Consider the following 16,184-nt stretch of genomic DNA (forward strand, 5'->3'; position numbering starts at 1 on the left):
CTCTATCGCTCTCTCTTCCTCTGTGTAAAAAATCAATATATATATATATATATATATATATATATATATATATATATATATATATTTTTTTTATTTTTTTTTAAGTCTGGGGGCTTAGGGAGAAAGGGGGTGAAAATGTTCTAAAACTGATAGAACAGGGAGGGGTGCATAGTTCGTGAACTAAAAGCCATAGCTTTGTGTGCTTACATGGGTAAGTCATATGGTATAGGAGTTAGATCTCAATAACGCTGTTTAAGGAGAACAGATTTGCAGCCACAGGTGGCTTGCCTAGTTGTCCGATGGCTTTCCTGATGGCCGGCAGGTGGGAGGGCATTTGAAGGCCGGTGACCTTGATCACCAGGTAAGATGTTTCCACTGTGAGCTCCCTCGCTGCCTTAGCTTCCTCTCACGGCAGGAGTGGAACCCTCGGGGACCCCCCATCCTCACCTCCCCAGCCCATTCCCATCCCGACAACACAGATGTCACCAACACACACAGGAACCCCAAGGACCACTCCCACGCTTCTTCCTTACAATCGCACTTCACACGTTTATTGTTAATTTTCTTCACATGGCAGATACACAACTGTCTCCCTGGGAGGTCTGAACCCACACTCCCGGGCTCCCACGGCCCCCTCCTCCTGAAGCTCTGAGCAGATGTCCTGCCCGTCTCCGGGATGGACAGCTGACCAGCACGTTTGCACGTGCGACAGAGGAGTGGCCCCCAACCTCCCGCCCCCACCCCCCAACATTCCCAGGATTTGCCATTTGGCTGAAGGCGACCTCCAAGGTTTGAGGTTCCTAAGCCTTCCCCCGCTGCTGAATGGGGGAAAACCCTCAAGAATGGAGAGGCTGGGTGTACAGCCCAGTGAGTGAGTGTTGACATCGTATCATTAGGATAAGGAACAGCCACGGATTTTCATGCTCCGGAGGGCGAGTTTCGGAAGCGGGCAGAAGGAACATTTAACACAAACAGCGGTTGTTAGCCGGGTGGGATTTAGGAGAGCTGGGACGCAGGCCAACGGTCAGTGTTTTCCTGCCCATGTGAGGATCTCTCGAGAACTTTCTCCGGGACCACTGTCAGAGCCCGTGCTGCAGCCGGTCGACTGAGTCATTAAATAACACAAGTTATAAAACTTTAAAAACGGGGCATTTACAGTCGGGGACATAAATACGTGCTTTGAAAAGTGTCTACGTACATATTTACACAGAGTTGCAAGATCAACCATAGTAGCCCTGAAAAAAAAAAAAAGTCCCTTTTTCATGTGTGTGACCACGCACACGCCCCCGGTCCCCTCCCTGCGCTCTGGGCTGGTCACGTCGCTATTGGAAATGGGGCCGAGGAGCGGGCGGGAGGGGGCTCGGGCATCCTCGTCTGGGGTCTGCCCCAAAGGCACCAAACCCAGCACCCGCACCGGGTCCCAACTCCTAGCTCTGCTCCACCGCGTCCCCGAGGCCCGGCCTGTCCTGACAGAGCAGGGGCCCCTCCGGTGACTCCCGGCCGGTGATGGAGAACTTCCAGAAATCTCTCTTCCTTCCGCCCCACCTTGGCTTTTTCATGTTTCACCTGCACTTGCATGTCCCAATTCCTACTTGTTTCCCTTCGCAGCTCCTTGGAGAAGCTCACACACACACAGTGCTGCTGGTCCCAACGAGGGAGGCGGAGGGGCTCCATCGGGACACAGGACACCACCCCGTGCCCCCGCCGCCTGTCCCCACCACCCCGCTTCTCCCACGGAGGAACCCCGTCCATACAAGGGGACAATGGCTTCCTCCCGCCGCACACGGACTAACCACAGCTTCAAATCTGGAAGTGACTCAAGCGCCGACAGCTCAGGCAGGCGGGCCAAGAAGGGTTTCCAAGTGTGCAGGCCAAGGGGCAGCCGGCGAGGCTCCGGCCTGTCTGCAGCCATCGTTTCCCAGAGATCGCAAGGGACGGGGGGCATGAGGGCGGGGGGCCAGGGCGGCGGGATGGGGAGCACGGCCTCCTCCTGGAGGCCTTCCTCGGACACGCCTGGAGCTGACCCCTGGGCCAGACCAAGGTCCCCGCCGTGGAGAAGGACAACTCGAGAAGCAGAAAGCAGGATCAAGGAGCTCTTGGAAAATTGCATAGTAGAAGGGGTCCCGCCCCTGCAGGAAGGCCGAGCTGTGGAGCATGCTCCTGGGTGTGGAATCAGCTGGTGCCCTGCCTCCCCAGGGTTCTGGAGACCACACGCTGGCAGGCAGGCTCACACGTGCACGCTCACACGTGCACGCTCACACACTTTCTCTCACAGGCTCCAGCACTGGAACAGGTCACTGCTCCCTGCAGGGCGGAAGGCCAGTCCCTTTGGCTTCTCTGATTCCAGGTCACTTCAGGTGCTGAGGAGACAAAGAAAAGAACAATAACGGTGGCTGCTCCAGCATTCTCCCGCTGCATCTTTGTGATTTAGCCGTTTGCTGGAGGGCAGCACCCATCCAGAGGAGAGCGAAGCGTGGTGAGTTTGCACAGTGCACACACCTGCATAACCAGCACGCAGATCAGGAAGCAGAACAGGAGGCCCGAGCTCCCATCCGCCCCGGGCCCTGTCCCCCTTTTAGGATAACCACTAGCACTCATCCCCAGAATGACCACTATCCTGACCTCTGGCCTCACGCTAGTAGATAGATTTCCCCCACTTTTTCATTTAAATGAAATGAATCAGTGCACATCCTATGTGCCTGGCTTCTGTGACTGAACGTGTCTGCAAGCTCGTGCTGTGGATTTTCACTCTCCTCCTGTGGAGTCTAGCCTAGGCTACTGCCAGTGCAGGCGCGGGAGTTTGGGGCCATCACGCATGTCGCTGGGATATTCTTACATGGTCTAAATGTCACGTATGGTGCACATGTGCACATGTTTATGCAGAAGTGCTGGGAGTAGGGTGTCTGCCACAAGCCACCATGCTCACCCCCTTTCCTCTCCTTCCTAGACACCCCAAGCCCCAAGCCCAGCCTCCCCTCCCCGCAGAGCCACCAAAAGGATCCGGAAGCTGCTCCCCCTCTTCACACCTGTCAGGGAGCAGGTGAAGCTTCTACTCTTTGAAGAGGGGTCCTTGGAGCTGAGCTGTGGCCGTGGCCTTGACACTCCGGCACTGCCTGGTGATGTACGGGGCGGCAGGCGTGGGGCCTCGGGTCGCCAGGCGGAGGCTGTAGCTGTGCAGAGAGAAACAACACGCCGTCACCAGGGGTTACACACCAGCCAGGCGGCCCCTGGAGGCCGGGTGTGAGCCCGACCTCTCCGGCCCCCGGAGGCCAATGGGCTGTGAGCTTTGCTACAAGCCCCTGAGCTCCCTGGTTCTGCCCACCACCGTTTCTCCCCCACAGGTGGCGCTAGCAGCAGTGCCCACCCGTGGGCTCTGAGACACAACATGGCGCTGTGCCCTCCAAGACACCTGGGGAGGGGTGTGGTGCCCAGTTACCTCCATCGCCTGTGGTGGGGAGAGGAGGGAGGCCTGGTCCACGCCAGGCTGTTAACTGTGCACCTGACCTCTGCCCTGGCCCCACTTTCATGTCAGGAATCCCAGAGGGGGTGTGAACCAGGATCCCGTTTGCTACTACAGCCCATTAAATTGGACCTGGTTTTTCAGGAAAGCTTTTAATTTTTTTTTAATTAAAATAAAAATAATCTCGTTATCCCTCCCCTTCCTTCACCCAGCTAACCCGTACTCATCTTTCAGGTCCCAGCCGGCATACCACCTCCTCCAGGAAGCCTTCCCTCTTCATCCCTCCTCCCGGCTCCCCCCGCCCCTCGCCTACCCCATCACAGAGCCTGTTACACTGAGTCACAACCGCAGGACAATGAGTCTGCCCCCTCCCGAGCCGTGACCCCAAGGTCAGGGCCTGGGTTTTGTGTACTGCTGCACCCCCAGCTTGGCCTGACAAAAATAAGTATGTGTTGAGCAGGAGCAACTCCGTGCTAAGCATTTTCTGTTTGTCTCATTCTTCATAGAACCTTCCCCGGAGGATACTGTATGTCCCTCATTTACACAGGGGGAAACAGAGGCACAGGGACTGGTCCCAGGTCCCAGGTCTGCCCCCTCGAGGCGGAAGAGCAGGGCCTCAGGCGAGGAAAGGCGGGAGGTGACCTTCACCTGCCCCAAGTGTTGGCCGGGAGCCAGCTCCGCCCAAGGGAGCAAGAGACGGGGACACGCTGAGATAGCGGGGTTCACGGGAGGGGTCCTCAGCCAGGGCACACGGCTGCAGAGTCGGGAGACATTTCTGGCTGTCACATCTGGGGGAGGGAGGATGCTACTGGCATCTAGTGGGCGGGGCTGGACGCTGCTAAACCTCCTCCGATACACAGGGAGGAAGAATGATACAGCCCCCTATGTTAACAGCGCCCCCTTGACAAGGAAGCCCTCAATAATCATCTGTTAAGACAAATCTTATATAATAAAAGGGTGATATGCAAATTGAATGTCACTCCAACACAAGATGGCCACCCCCATGTGGACACAAGATGGCTGCCACAAGATGGCCAGTAGGGGAGGCAGTTGAGGGAATCAGGCCTGCAGGGGAGGGCAGTTAGGAGTGACTGGGCCGGCAGAAGAAGGCAATTGGGGGGGGGGCCGGGACTGCAGGGGAGGGCAGTTGGGGGCAACCAGGCTAGCAGGGGAGGGCATTTAGGGGTGACTGGGCTGCAGGATAGGGCACTTGGGGTAAATCGGGCCGGCAGGGGAACAGTTAGACATTGATCAGGCTGGCAGGGGAGTGGTTATGTGTCAAACACAAGGCCCACGGGCCAAATCCGTCCCGCCAGGCCTTGCAATGTGGCCCGCACCGCGCTGTCATCACTGCACTCCGCTGCGTTTCCATCACAATGACAGTTTATGACTGTTCAGTAAACCATTCGGCCCGCGATTTAGGCTGGATTTTAGATTTTGGCCCCTTCTCTGATTGAGTTCGACACCCCTAGGTTAGAGGGTGATCAGGCTGGCAGGCAGAAGCAGTTAGGGGCAATCAGGCAGGCAGACATGCAAGCAGTTGGGAGACAGCTGTCCTGGATTGTGAGAGGGATGTCCAGATGTCCATTTAGGCCCAATCACACAGGGCCCAGATTGGAGAGGGTGCAAGCTGGGCTGATGGACACTCCCCCACTCTGTGCACGAATTTCATGCACCGGGCCTCTAGTGAATGTGTAGACACAACACTAGAGCCAGTGGCCTGAGGAGCCCCGCCCTGCTCCGTGTTCTTGCTCAAAAGCATCCTCTCAGGGCGCTCCCCACCGTCACCTGAAATTCCAGCTCCACAGTGCATTTTATAGCCCCCCCAACCCCCTAACCCCTTCACCCAGGATTTTACATCCCACGGTGCCAGCTACCCACAGCCAGTCATGGTCTGATAAGATGAAATGGAAAACCCCAGAAATGCAGTCTCATTTTAAAACGGCGCCGTCCTGAGCAGCGGGCACATGCCCCCCGCCCAGCCTGTCCTGCCGTGAGTCCAGCACAACAAGATGTCTTGAAAGAGACCCCCTTCACGGAGCTGCTGGGATAGCATGCTGTTACAACAGTCCTACTTTAGCAGTTATTGGCGCTCACAGCTGCCTGTGCCCTGGTTATAAGTTACACTTTATCACAAGGACACATGGACAGGGAAAACATAGGGTTCGGCCTGGTGCCCTGCAGGCCACTTCAGTGAGCGACACAGAGGCCACCTTGCCATCCGCCTGTGACTGCGCAGAGAGGAACGTGCCATTTCGGGAGAGTCTGGCTCCCAGGGGGCCACAGTCCCGGTCACGGGTTCTGGCAAAGGAGATGTCCCCATGCGCTGCCCTACACTCGCCAAACAAAACTGAAGCAGGAGCGAGGATGGCCAGGCCCGGGAGAAGATGACACCCAGAAGGGTCCCGGGAGTCCTGATCCGAGGGCAACAAGGACCCCAAAGGATCTGAGAGCCGGGGTTTGCCGGCCTGGAGCTTCTCACAGGCGAATGAGCCCTGAGGGGCGGAGCCCCTCACTCCCAGGGGTCTTCCTGGAGCTCAATGTCACAGGCGCTGGTGACATCACAGAGGGGCCACCATACACCAGAGCCCTCATCTTCAGGGCTGCCCAGGGGCAGGGGCAGCTGGTCAGGGAGATGTACACACTAAAGACGGGCCAAGTGCCCGTCACTGGACAGAGAACAGACCGGTGAGCAGAGAACAGAATGGCATGAAGAGGCAGTTCCCAGAGGGAGCCAAGGCCGTGGAGATGACAAGATGTCGGCCGCTTGTCCGGGAAGAGCTTGCTAGCACAGGGGCCTAGGACAGGCGCCGGCTGCGTGGGGCCTGCAGGTGAGGGAGTGTGACCAGGGTGAGGACTGCCCCCAATTCCTGGGCAGTGGGGGGACACAGCCCGGCCACCCCACCTCCTGAGAGCCCCCCTCTCCCCCTCTCAGAGTGGCTCACGGCAGCCCCCAGACGGATGACAGTCACCATCCCTCCGCTGTGACACTGGAGACCCAGCCGAGAGCCCCGGGTCTCAGCCCCGTTTCCCGTCCTGGCAGACAGAAAGTGAATAAAGGAGCATGTGGCAGTCAGACGGCAGGGATCACTGTGGGGAGAAAGGAAGCAGAGGGGAGGACCAGAGGGGGCAGTGGGGGGGGGGGGGCTGCAAAGTGGAGGAGGAAGACCTCACAGATGTGCCAAGGCCAGGAAGAGGCGGGCAAGGGACCCACGTGGACACCTGGACCTCGTGTGCTCCAGGCCGTGCGAGCCACACGTGCAAAGGCCCTGGGGTGAGACTTGCCTGGGATGTCAGAGGGAAGATGGGGCAGCGGGAGGGGCTGGTAGGCAGGGAGCCAGGTGGTCCTTCTGGGCAGCAGAGTGGCCTGGCCTGACATGGCCACCATGTCGGGTGCAGCCTGCAGGATGGTAAGAGTGGGATGGAGGAGACCAGTGAGGGGGCCACTGCCGGCCTCCAGGTGAGAGATGATGGCAGCATGGACCTGGGGCCGCTGAGGAGGCGGGCTGTGAGAAGTGGCTAGATACAGACACTTTTATCAGGGCCACAGGGGCTGGGGCAGAGGTGAGAAAATGACCGAAGTCTAGATGGATTCCGTTTCACTGAGCTGGAGAAGATAGCAGGAGGAGAACGTGGCTTCTTGGGGGGTCCGCTTTGGAAGGACTAAATCTGAGATGGTGTTAGATATCCAGGGGGAAAATCAAGTGGGTGGCTGAGATGCCCCGCTGATGGATTTGGGTCTGGTCGGCATCTGAGGGGACTGGGTGGCTCCTGGGGGGGGGGGGGAGGGACGAAGAGGAGGAGCCCAGGGACTGAGGAAGGGATTCGGGGCAGCACTGGTGGTGTCACCGGCCCAGAGAGAGGTGTCCCGGGAAGAGGGAAGAACAAGTGTCCAAAGCTGCCGATGGGTGGAGACGGGACTGAGAACCAGCCAACCAGGATGTTGTAGAAGCTTAAAGGTTGCTGGTAACTGTGGTAACAGCAGTTTCCGAGACAAGGCAGAGACAAACGCCTGAAAGAGGCCAGTTCAAGAGAGGAGAGGAGGGGTAAGGGCAGGGTCCAGAGACTCAGCCGCACAGATTTGGGTAAAGGGGGCACAGAAGAGACAGGGTTTGGGTGGGGAGGAGCTGCCAGTCCCCGGATGCTTCCCAGAGCTCTCCAGTCCGCACCGGGCCCACAGGCTCACCCACGTGCTCCGCCAGGCTGCCCGGGCGTGGAGTGGAGACCCTGCCTGCCTTGGCCGCCTTCCACCTCTCCCTCCCGTGTGCGTCAGGAGGGACCTTCTGGAAAGCAATGGCCAAGCTGGTTGGGCCACACAGCTGCCGGCCCGCCCGGAGTCCTACACAACTCTGCGTCAGTCCTCAGAGGGCAAACATCTCAGTCCATTGTGCCTGAGGCGAGGGAGAAGCAAAGAAGGCACGCAGGTAGCAGGTAAGACAAGCTGGGGTGATGCGGAAATGCCCCCAGGCTGCCTGAAGGCCACGGGCAGAAGCTCCAGGAACCACCACTTGCTTCCTGGCACCAACCACCACCGCTTCCAGAAATGGCTGGCCCCAGCTTCCCAAACAGGACAGCCTCTTCTGCTCCAGGGAGGACCCTGCCACTCAAATGAGGCCCCTGGGCTGGAAGGTCAGCCCGAGGTTACCCGTTACTTGCTGTGTGGCCTCAGGACAACGCCTCTCCCTCTCTGGGTCACAGTGGTGTCACCTGTAAAGAGTATGACATCCAAGGAAAAAATGTATAGCGTCATCCACAGAGCATGAGATAAGCGGGAAATGCTGGGGGCGGGGGCCGCACGCATGTCCCGGGAGCTCCTGAAACCCTCCCAGCAGCCCCGAGGCAGGGACTGAGCCGAGGTACATCTCACAGAGGAGGAGACAGTGGCTCAGAGCCCAGGAGGCCCGGCGTCTATGTTCTCTCAGTCAATAGGGGGACAGATTTAAGCAGGTCCCCGGAAAGGCATCTGCACCCAGGCCATGGGACACCACACCCTGGGTCCCCTCCGACACAGTCCTTGTCCTGATGGGGACAAGGAGCTCTTGTCAATATCCCAAAAGGCCATCAGGAGTTGAGCCGTTGCCCACAGCACGGACACACGAGCCCCCCCACGCAGACAGGAGCCGGCTTTGCGCTGGAGCCGCATGAGCTCAGAGGAGCCCTGGTGTGGGGGTCTCACTCTCCGAGGCTCACTGAAGGCCCAGGAGAGGGGATACCCCCCCCCCGAGGCCCACCCCGAGGCCCACCCCGAGGCCCTGGACTCTGACTGAGCTCGCTGGGGTGCAGCCTGGGCTCTCAGAGCCACAGGTCTATGACCCCCCTCCAGCCCCCCCCAGCAGTCCTGGGCGCTGGTCAGCCTCCTGGCTCAGACGCCACAGTTAACCAGGTCCCTGGAGAGGCATCTGGCACAGGAGTGGAGGAGTGTGGGCGAGGGGTGCAGGTCCCAGGCCGATGGCAGGGTCTAAGAGGGGCCTAGTAGAGTGTTGTTCCCACGTGAGGGCTCGAGGGAGGAAAATAAAAGTGGTCCTTGGGGGCTGGGGGCTGAGGGCCGAGGTTTGAGACCACTGGCCGGGACAGTCACTAAGGGCCCTACCGAGGACGTGAGAAGTTGGCATCGCCAGCCCTACCAGCTAAGCTTGGCGGCTTTTTCATTCAATCATCCTTCAACCACGTGAGGTGGGTACTGTGCCCCTTTGAAGGCTGAGAGGACAGCAGCACAGAAAGTTAAGGTCCTTGACTCATTTAAGGTCACAGCGAGGGGCAGGACTAGAAGGGCAGGAGGGAGGGTGGGGAGGGAGAGAGGAGAGGAAGGGGGAGCCAGCATCTGCGGAGCTGACCCCACCCCAGAGCTGAATCCGCCTCTTAGCAGAAGGGTTTCCTTCCCTCAGCCCCGGTGGCCCTGTTCCCATGCCAGCTCCTGGTGTGGCCTCCACGCGGCCAAGGACCAATCACGTCCCTGCCCCGTGCTGGTTTTTCGCCGGGTTCTGCGGCCTCCGGAGGCCATTGGTTCCCCGATCACGTTTGGCTTGAACCCCAAATGCCCAGCGTGTGGCAGCTCGTGACCCAGTCAACAGAGGGCTGTCCCGCCAGGCCATGACCTTGGGCAAAGGAAGCTGCCAGGAGGACATCCCTGTGGTGGCCGCTGCCACCCTGCCAGGACGGGAGGGGGACAGGGGACCCCAGAGTCCATGCCAAGCAGCCAGAGGGAGGAGGTCACCCAGCAAGTGAGAAGTGAGAAGGCACAGGCGGGTTCACTGTTTACATGGGGCATGGAGGGTGGGAGGAAGGGTAGAGTGGCGCCCAGCGGAAGGAAGCCCCAGGGGGCAGGGCACCTGGCGCTCTGCGACTGTCCCCAGCCCCTGCTGCCCCCCCTGGACCGAGCCCCAAGGGCGAAGGCAGGTCTGTTCTCGCCTCATCCAGCCACCTGCCTGCCACCTGCCTGGCACAGGATGGGCTCCGAGAATGGTCCCTGGACAGGTCAAGAGCAAGCCTGACCAGGCTCCTCATCCAGTGCAAACCCGAATGTGCTCGTCCGGGGCGCTCAAGGACCAAACTGTCCAGGGGAGTGACCTCCAGGAGGTTCTCTCACCACCAAGGCCCCGCCCTCCCATGGGGCCAAGTGCCTACTTTTCTGACAATTCTCAGGGCCCGACTCAGACGCCGCAGGCCTCCCTCACTGCACCCCTGGCTCCGCTCGGTGCCGGCTCAGACGTCATACCCGCAGGAAGTGGCCACCACCAGTGCAGTGCCCAGCGAGGCGGGAAGAACCCAGCTCTGCTCCCTGTAAGTCTCTGTCTCCTGCCCACCCTCCCATCAGTTCTAATGCCCAAATGCCATCCCTTCCCCTCTCTCCAGCCAAGTGGGACAGGCTGCTCTCTCTAAAGGAAACTTCTAAGCATGGGAGGGAAGCCTAAAAGAACACACGGATACGTGTGTCAGGACATGAACGCACAGAAAGCAGATTCCCAGTGTGGGGCGAGAGGCCCCCATCCCCCACCAGGTCCAGAGGAAAAAGCTCTTTTAAATGGAAAAACCCTCCGAGGGACGCTAAGACCTCATTATTGCAACTGCTCTATCCTTGAAAGTCAACTTAGACCAAGACGTTAGAGAAAGGACGAAGTCAGCTCCAGGGGCCACGCCCACATCTCGGAGTCGTTGGGACTCAGGGTCTCAGAAGTCCTAGGTGGCACCTCCCAGGGACAGGATTTCCGGACGCTAACCCTCTGGGGCGCCTGCCCTGATGGGGAAGCTTTGTGGAGCTCAGGGGCGTCTCCGAGGCCCTGGAGTGTGTGGCTGGCAGGGCGTCCCAGGCCTAGGCTAGCGGGCATTAGTCAGCGGGGTAGGGATGCTGCACAAAGGGCCAGGGCACCCACGTGGGCTGTGGGCCAGGGACCTCATCCCCAGAGGTGCAGGGGACTGGAGAGCAGTGTGCCCAGGCACCTTCTCTAACCCGAGTCCCATGACTCCTGGCTGACCTCCAACGGGCTGAGGGTGGCTGGGGCTGGAACATGGGACAGATCAGCCCGTGCCACAGAGGGACAGAGGCGGCTGCAGGTGCTAACTGACCTGGGCCGGCTGGCACCTCTGGGCTGCTCAGCACCAGGACCCTGCGCTCCATTTGGATTGAGGCCCACTCATTGGCTACATGGAGGGTCCCTCCCTGCGGGGCAGACACGCGGCCCAGCCACACTCCTGGGTGCCCACGGACTCACGTCTGACACGGGATGAACACCGTCCTAATGTCTCCTCCACGTGAGCAGCAGGTCCGGCCTGGGGTGGGTGGAACAGGTTTTTCTAGACGCATCCTCGTTATCATCGGCATCTAACATTTCCCTGCTCACTGCCTGCCGAGCGCCGCGCCCAAACTTGACTTGGAGAGGCGAACTTCCTCTTCCCAAGGCCTCTCTGAGTGGTCCTACCACGTTTTATACATGATGAATGTAGGCACAGAGAGGCTCGGCAGCTTGCCCAAGAACACACAGCGGGCAGGAGCAGAGCTGCGGTCGAAGCCCAGGACACTTAGCTGCAGACACGGGCTCCTAGAGCCAAACAGGCAGGTCTGGGCAGGATTTCTGAGCTTTAATGTGCAAACCCACTTAACTGACTGCTGCTCTGTGCCAGGTATGGGGGCACCGCCAAGCACTCCAAAGGCATGAGAATGCTGCAAGGGGATAGCTTTGGTCCAAGCAGGGCCGAAGCAGATGCCCTGTAAGCACCATTTATGTTTTAATTTATCCTTTTTAATAGGAATGTCTTCAAATCAGCCACATGAAGCAATATCCTGATTTAGTGTTCTCTTTGGGAGTCAGATTTCTTTTTTAAATATATATATTTAATAGAGAGGAAGAGAGAGAGGGATAGTTATCAATAGAAACATCGATGAGAGAGAATCATTGATTAGCTGCCTCTTGCACACCCCCTACTGGGGATGTGCCAGCAACCAAGGTACATGCCCTTGAACAGAATCGAACCTGGGTCTTTTCAGTACTCAGGCCGATGCTGTATCCATTGAGCCAAACCTGTTTTGGCTGGGAGTCAGATTTCTAACTCTGCACTTACATATGCTGTCATATGCCATCAAGCACCAACACGAGATATCGTCCTCGGAGCCTAAGGAAGCGTGGCAGCCTCTTGTCCTCACACTGAACAAGATCAGATCTCCCAATGACTTGAATAGATACTGACCAATTACACCTATTATATACCTGATGCTGTGATGGATGCTGGGATATAGCAGCGAAGCAAACAGACCTGGTCTTTGCCTGTGGGGGCATGTATTTGAGAAGAGGAAGGTCATCATTGCTTGCATAATCTATAATACAAAATCATAATCTATAATACAAAATCCCAGGATGTGCATGACATTAAGGAGGAACCGTAGAAGCTACCAGAGCTCTGAACAAGGACACATGGGACCTGATTTCACGTGCACACATATGCATGTGTGTGTGTACATGTGCACGCATGCAGTTTGTTTGCACCCCAAGACATGGGTTCTATAGGACACTGGGGATACACTTAGGGTGTGCTTCATTTGCTGTGTTGTCTTGTATTACTTTGGAGGAGAGGGGATGGAATAAAGCACAGAATGTCTAACTTATTTTACCCCCAGGAAAAAAGAGAAAGGATTTCCAGAAGAGGTCTTTTCGGTGTCTAAAAGACAACCACTGTTATATTGCCTACCCTTGCCCCCACATCTTTCCTGCCCTCGTTCTGTGCCTGAGCCTCCAAGCAAGTTTTACAGAAGCAGATCTGAGAGCCTGCAAATTGAAACAAATCGGGTGAGAACTCATCTAGTTCTTCCCCAGGCTTGCTTCCCATCTGTGTCTAACAGATCTGGTCACACGAGGCCGCCTGCTCGTCACAAGATGCAGAGAAGATGGCCCATGGATGTCTGATGGGGTCACACGGGGATTGCTGCCAAGATGGCCTCTTGGATGCTCACAGCCCGCTACCTGGAGAAATGACCGGAAAGTTGGGGATGGTTGGGATTGGGATGTCACCTGGGATAAGTCAAGAGGCCATAAGTCAATAAGCCAAGTTTCCATCACTTCTGCTTTTCTTTTTGAGACTCAATGGAAAGCTCTGGGTAAAACTCATGTGAGAGGCTGACAGAAAGATTTCAAAGACCCGCCCCCCGAGATGACAGTTTCTCGGGTCTGGATTCTCAATCAGCTCCCAGGTGGCTAGTGGTGCAGATGGTCCACCGAATGAACATCCAACCAGGGCCCCTCCGCACACATGGGAACAGGCGGGAAATGCCCCCTTTCTGAACACTGTCATGAACAGGTATCCTGGGCCCGGGAAATACTGTCCCCTCACCTAAGCAGCTGTCCAACATGATTCAGGACGTCGCCTTATAAACCATCTGCTGTTAGCTGATACTCTCAGCTCTACCTGTCATGTTTATAGTTTTAAGAGATATAAACATATCAACTATAGTGAGTTACAAAAAGAATAACAACAACAACAAAAAAAAAAACCCCACAGAGTATATACATCAACTACAATATCCAACACCAATTTGTTGGGTGCCTCGAAGTGGTTGGCACCTACATGAGGACAATGTCAACACAACCTGTTTCCACCCAACTCCCTCGTAAAATGCAAAGGAGCCTGAATACGAATGAAGATAAGAGGACAGAACACCTCTGAACCTCTGCACTGGTCACTGGAGAAACTCTGGAAAACTCCTGGCGTAATACACTGACTTAGAGAGGAAAAGAAAGAAAATCAAATCAATGGGCAGGGGGACCCACGTCTTCCTCATCAAGCAATGGGATGGACTGAGCCCCAGGCACTTCCTCAGAGAGTCAGCCACTGGTCAGCACAGGTACCTTGTGAAAAATTTATTCTAAACCCAGAACAAAGCACGGAGGCATGAGGTACAGAGAACAACACTACTGGTTTAAGAATTAAGGTACTTCACGGGGCAAGAAACCTTCCCTGAGAGACTGTGCACTCTACCCCAACGTCCACTTCACTCCCTCCCCAAATTGCTTACGAGACTTGTGGCTCAAAAGGAAAAGGTGATCTGTGTGTGTGTGTTACACTTCACATGTTCCTATCTAGAGGTCATTTGTCTGGCAAATGTCACTTACCAGCCAAGGACCAAGGACATCTTTAACAAGCAAACCGCGCCAGCATGTCTGCGTCTGCTGCTCACGCACCCTGCTCGCGGGGAGGCCCCTGGTGTCCTCTCAGGCCCTACCTACCTTGTTATTTACAGGAACTATTAATAGACCACTATCTAGCTTTCCTAGCCCACGGGGGATTAACAGCACATCTGGAAGCGGTGAGCAGCGCAGACAACATCCATAAATCATATGTGAAAAACGAGGCAGGAGCACATCCTCCCTGAAACATTAAGTCACACCTCAAGCATCCGGATCCTGCATGCCTGGATTGCCTCCGAGGGTATCACTTCTCCACAACTGCCTTCACCGGCCTTACCATGAGCCTCCAAGAAAAGTGAACTTGTGCCCGGTGCTGTTTTTAAAAGCAGGGAAGTAGCAGCTACGTTAGCCTCCTGACAGCAAGCACGCATGTGGCAGAGCCATTGCCCCCGACCGTTTCTGCAAACAAGGCAGATCCCTGGCACGGGCCCTCTGACCCTGAGTGAGACCTCACCTCTGAATGCCGCCGAAGCCGTGCCCCAGGCAGCAGCGCTCTGGGCACCCATGGGAACCTACTTGCCTACTGTGGCCAGGAAAGCCTTCTCTGAAGTAGAAGAACATCGACAGTAGACAGCAAGGTTTGGACGAGTCAGCACCTGAGCCTGTTCCTTCCCTAACAAAGCGGGTGGCATCACACCAGGCCTGGCTGGAGCGGTGCAGTCTGGTCTCCCAGGAACAGAAAAAATGGTCCAGGGCCAGGGAGGACGGAGATGTGTGTTCACCACCTCCCTGTCTCAGCTCCTTCAAATCCACGGGTGCTTCTCAGCCACGTGGGCAGTTGCTTAGCAGCAAGCAGCTCCCCGCCTTTTTGTTGTTGTGAATCCTCACCTGAGGGTATTTTTTTCATTGGTTTTTAGCGAGTGGGAAGGAAAGGGACAGAGAAACATAGATGTGAGAGAGGCACAATGACTGGGTGCCTCCTGCACTCGCCCCAACCGAGGCTGGGGATGGAGCCTACAATCCAGGTGCATGCCCTTGATTGGAACTGGACCTGGGACCAGTTCTTGGGCCAGGGTTCTATCCACTGAGCAAAAACTGGTGAGGGCTCCCCAATTCTTAAGAGCCACTGGGAAGAACCAGGCCTAGCCAGGCTTCCCTCCCAGGCCCAGGGACTAGAGGCAGAGCAGACTCTGAGGGACAGGTGAGGCCACTGCCTGGACCTGGCTGCTCTGACCACGGGACCTCAGACAAATTGCTGGCCTTCTCTGTGCCTGCTCCCCATTTGAAAAATGGGAGGACATGGAAGTATTTTTTTTTAATGATGAAATGGGGTAATATAGAAAAAGCCCCGAAAACAGTGGTGGCTCCTACATTATGTCGATAAGTTAGGATTCCTTGGTTACATTTACAAGAAGCTAATGAAATGTTTCCTTCTGAAGCTACCTTTTAAAATGTCCATTTTGATCTGGGGGAGATAATGAATCAACCGAAGGACTTGTATACATGCATATAAGTACAACCAATGGACACAAAACTCTGGGGAGGGAGGTGTGTATGGGGGTGGGGGCAATGTTAAAATATGTACACAGAAAATAATTTAATAAAAAAATAAAAAATAGCCGAGATCGGTTTGGCTCAGTGGGTAGAGCGTCAGCTTGGGGACTGAAAGGTCCTGGGTTCGATTCTGGTCAAGGGCATATACCTTGGTTGCGGGCACATCCCCAGTGGGGGGTGTGCAAGAGGCAGCTGATCGATGACTCTCTCTCATCGATGTTTCTAACTCTCTCTCTCTCTTCCTCTCTGTACAAAATCAATAAAATATATTAAAAATTTAAAAAATTTAAAAAATGTACATTTTGGCTTTGAAATTCAAAACCAAGGGAAATAAAGTGACATGGAGGGAGGTGCTTTAAAATTCAAAACCAATAGAGTTCTATGGAGAGCTGACATAATAAAAGTAATCCTTTTCTCACCTCGACTTGAAAAGTGCCTGCCCGTCTCTCAGCTCCCTCCCCAGTTCTGGGGGGTGGGCGCACCTCGTGTGGAAAGGCAGCAGCTATGGTCCCCAGGGACCGCTCAGGACCCAAAAGCCCCTGGGGTCCCTTGAGGGC

At 56.2% G+C, this 16,184-nt stretch overlaps 1 protein-coding gene across 8 annotated transcripts in view; it reads right to left on the minus strand.

Moving 5' to 3' along the window:
* Positions 1 to 529: 529 nt before the first annotated feature.
* The window catches only part of PRDM2 (PR/SET domain 2), a 106,201-nt gene continuing 90,546 nt past the window's right edge, over positions 530 to 16,184 (minus strand). For 7 of the 8 annotated variants that reach the window (XM_036448187.2, XM_036448181.2, XM_045585189.1 and 4 more), the window contains 2 exons: positions 3,027 to 3,170; positions 530 to 2,360 (listed from right to left, as the gene is read on the minus strand). In XM_036448187.2, coding sequence (XP_036304080.1) covers positions 2,242 to 2,360; positions 3,027 to 3,170 — 263 coding nt within the window. In that variant the 3' untranslated portion in view covers positions 530 to 2,241. Of the gene's footprint in view, positions 2,361 to 3,026; positions 3,171 to 12,162; positions 12,270 to 16,184 lie in introns of those variants that run through there. The other variant, XR_004989662.2, reaches the window with a different exon arrangement.

Source organism: Pipistrellus kuhlii, unplaced genomic scaffold, assembly GCF_014108245.1.
Source record: "Pipistrellus kuhlii isolate mPipKuh1 unplaced genomic scaffold, mPipKuh1.p scaffold_m20_p_2, whole genome shotgun sequence".
In the NCBI taxonomy this organism is placed as follows: Eukaryota; Metazoa; Chordata; class Mammalia; order Chiroptera; family Vespertilionidae; genus Pipistrellus; species Pipistrellus kuhlii.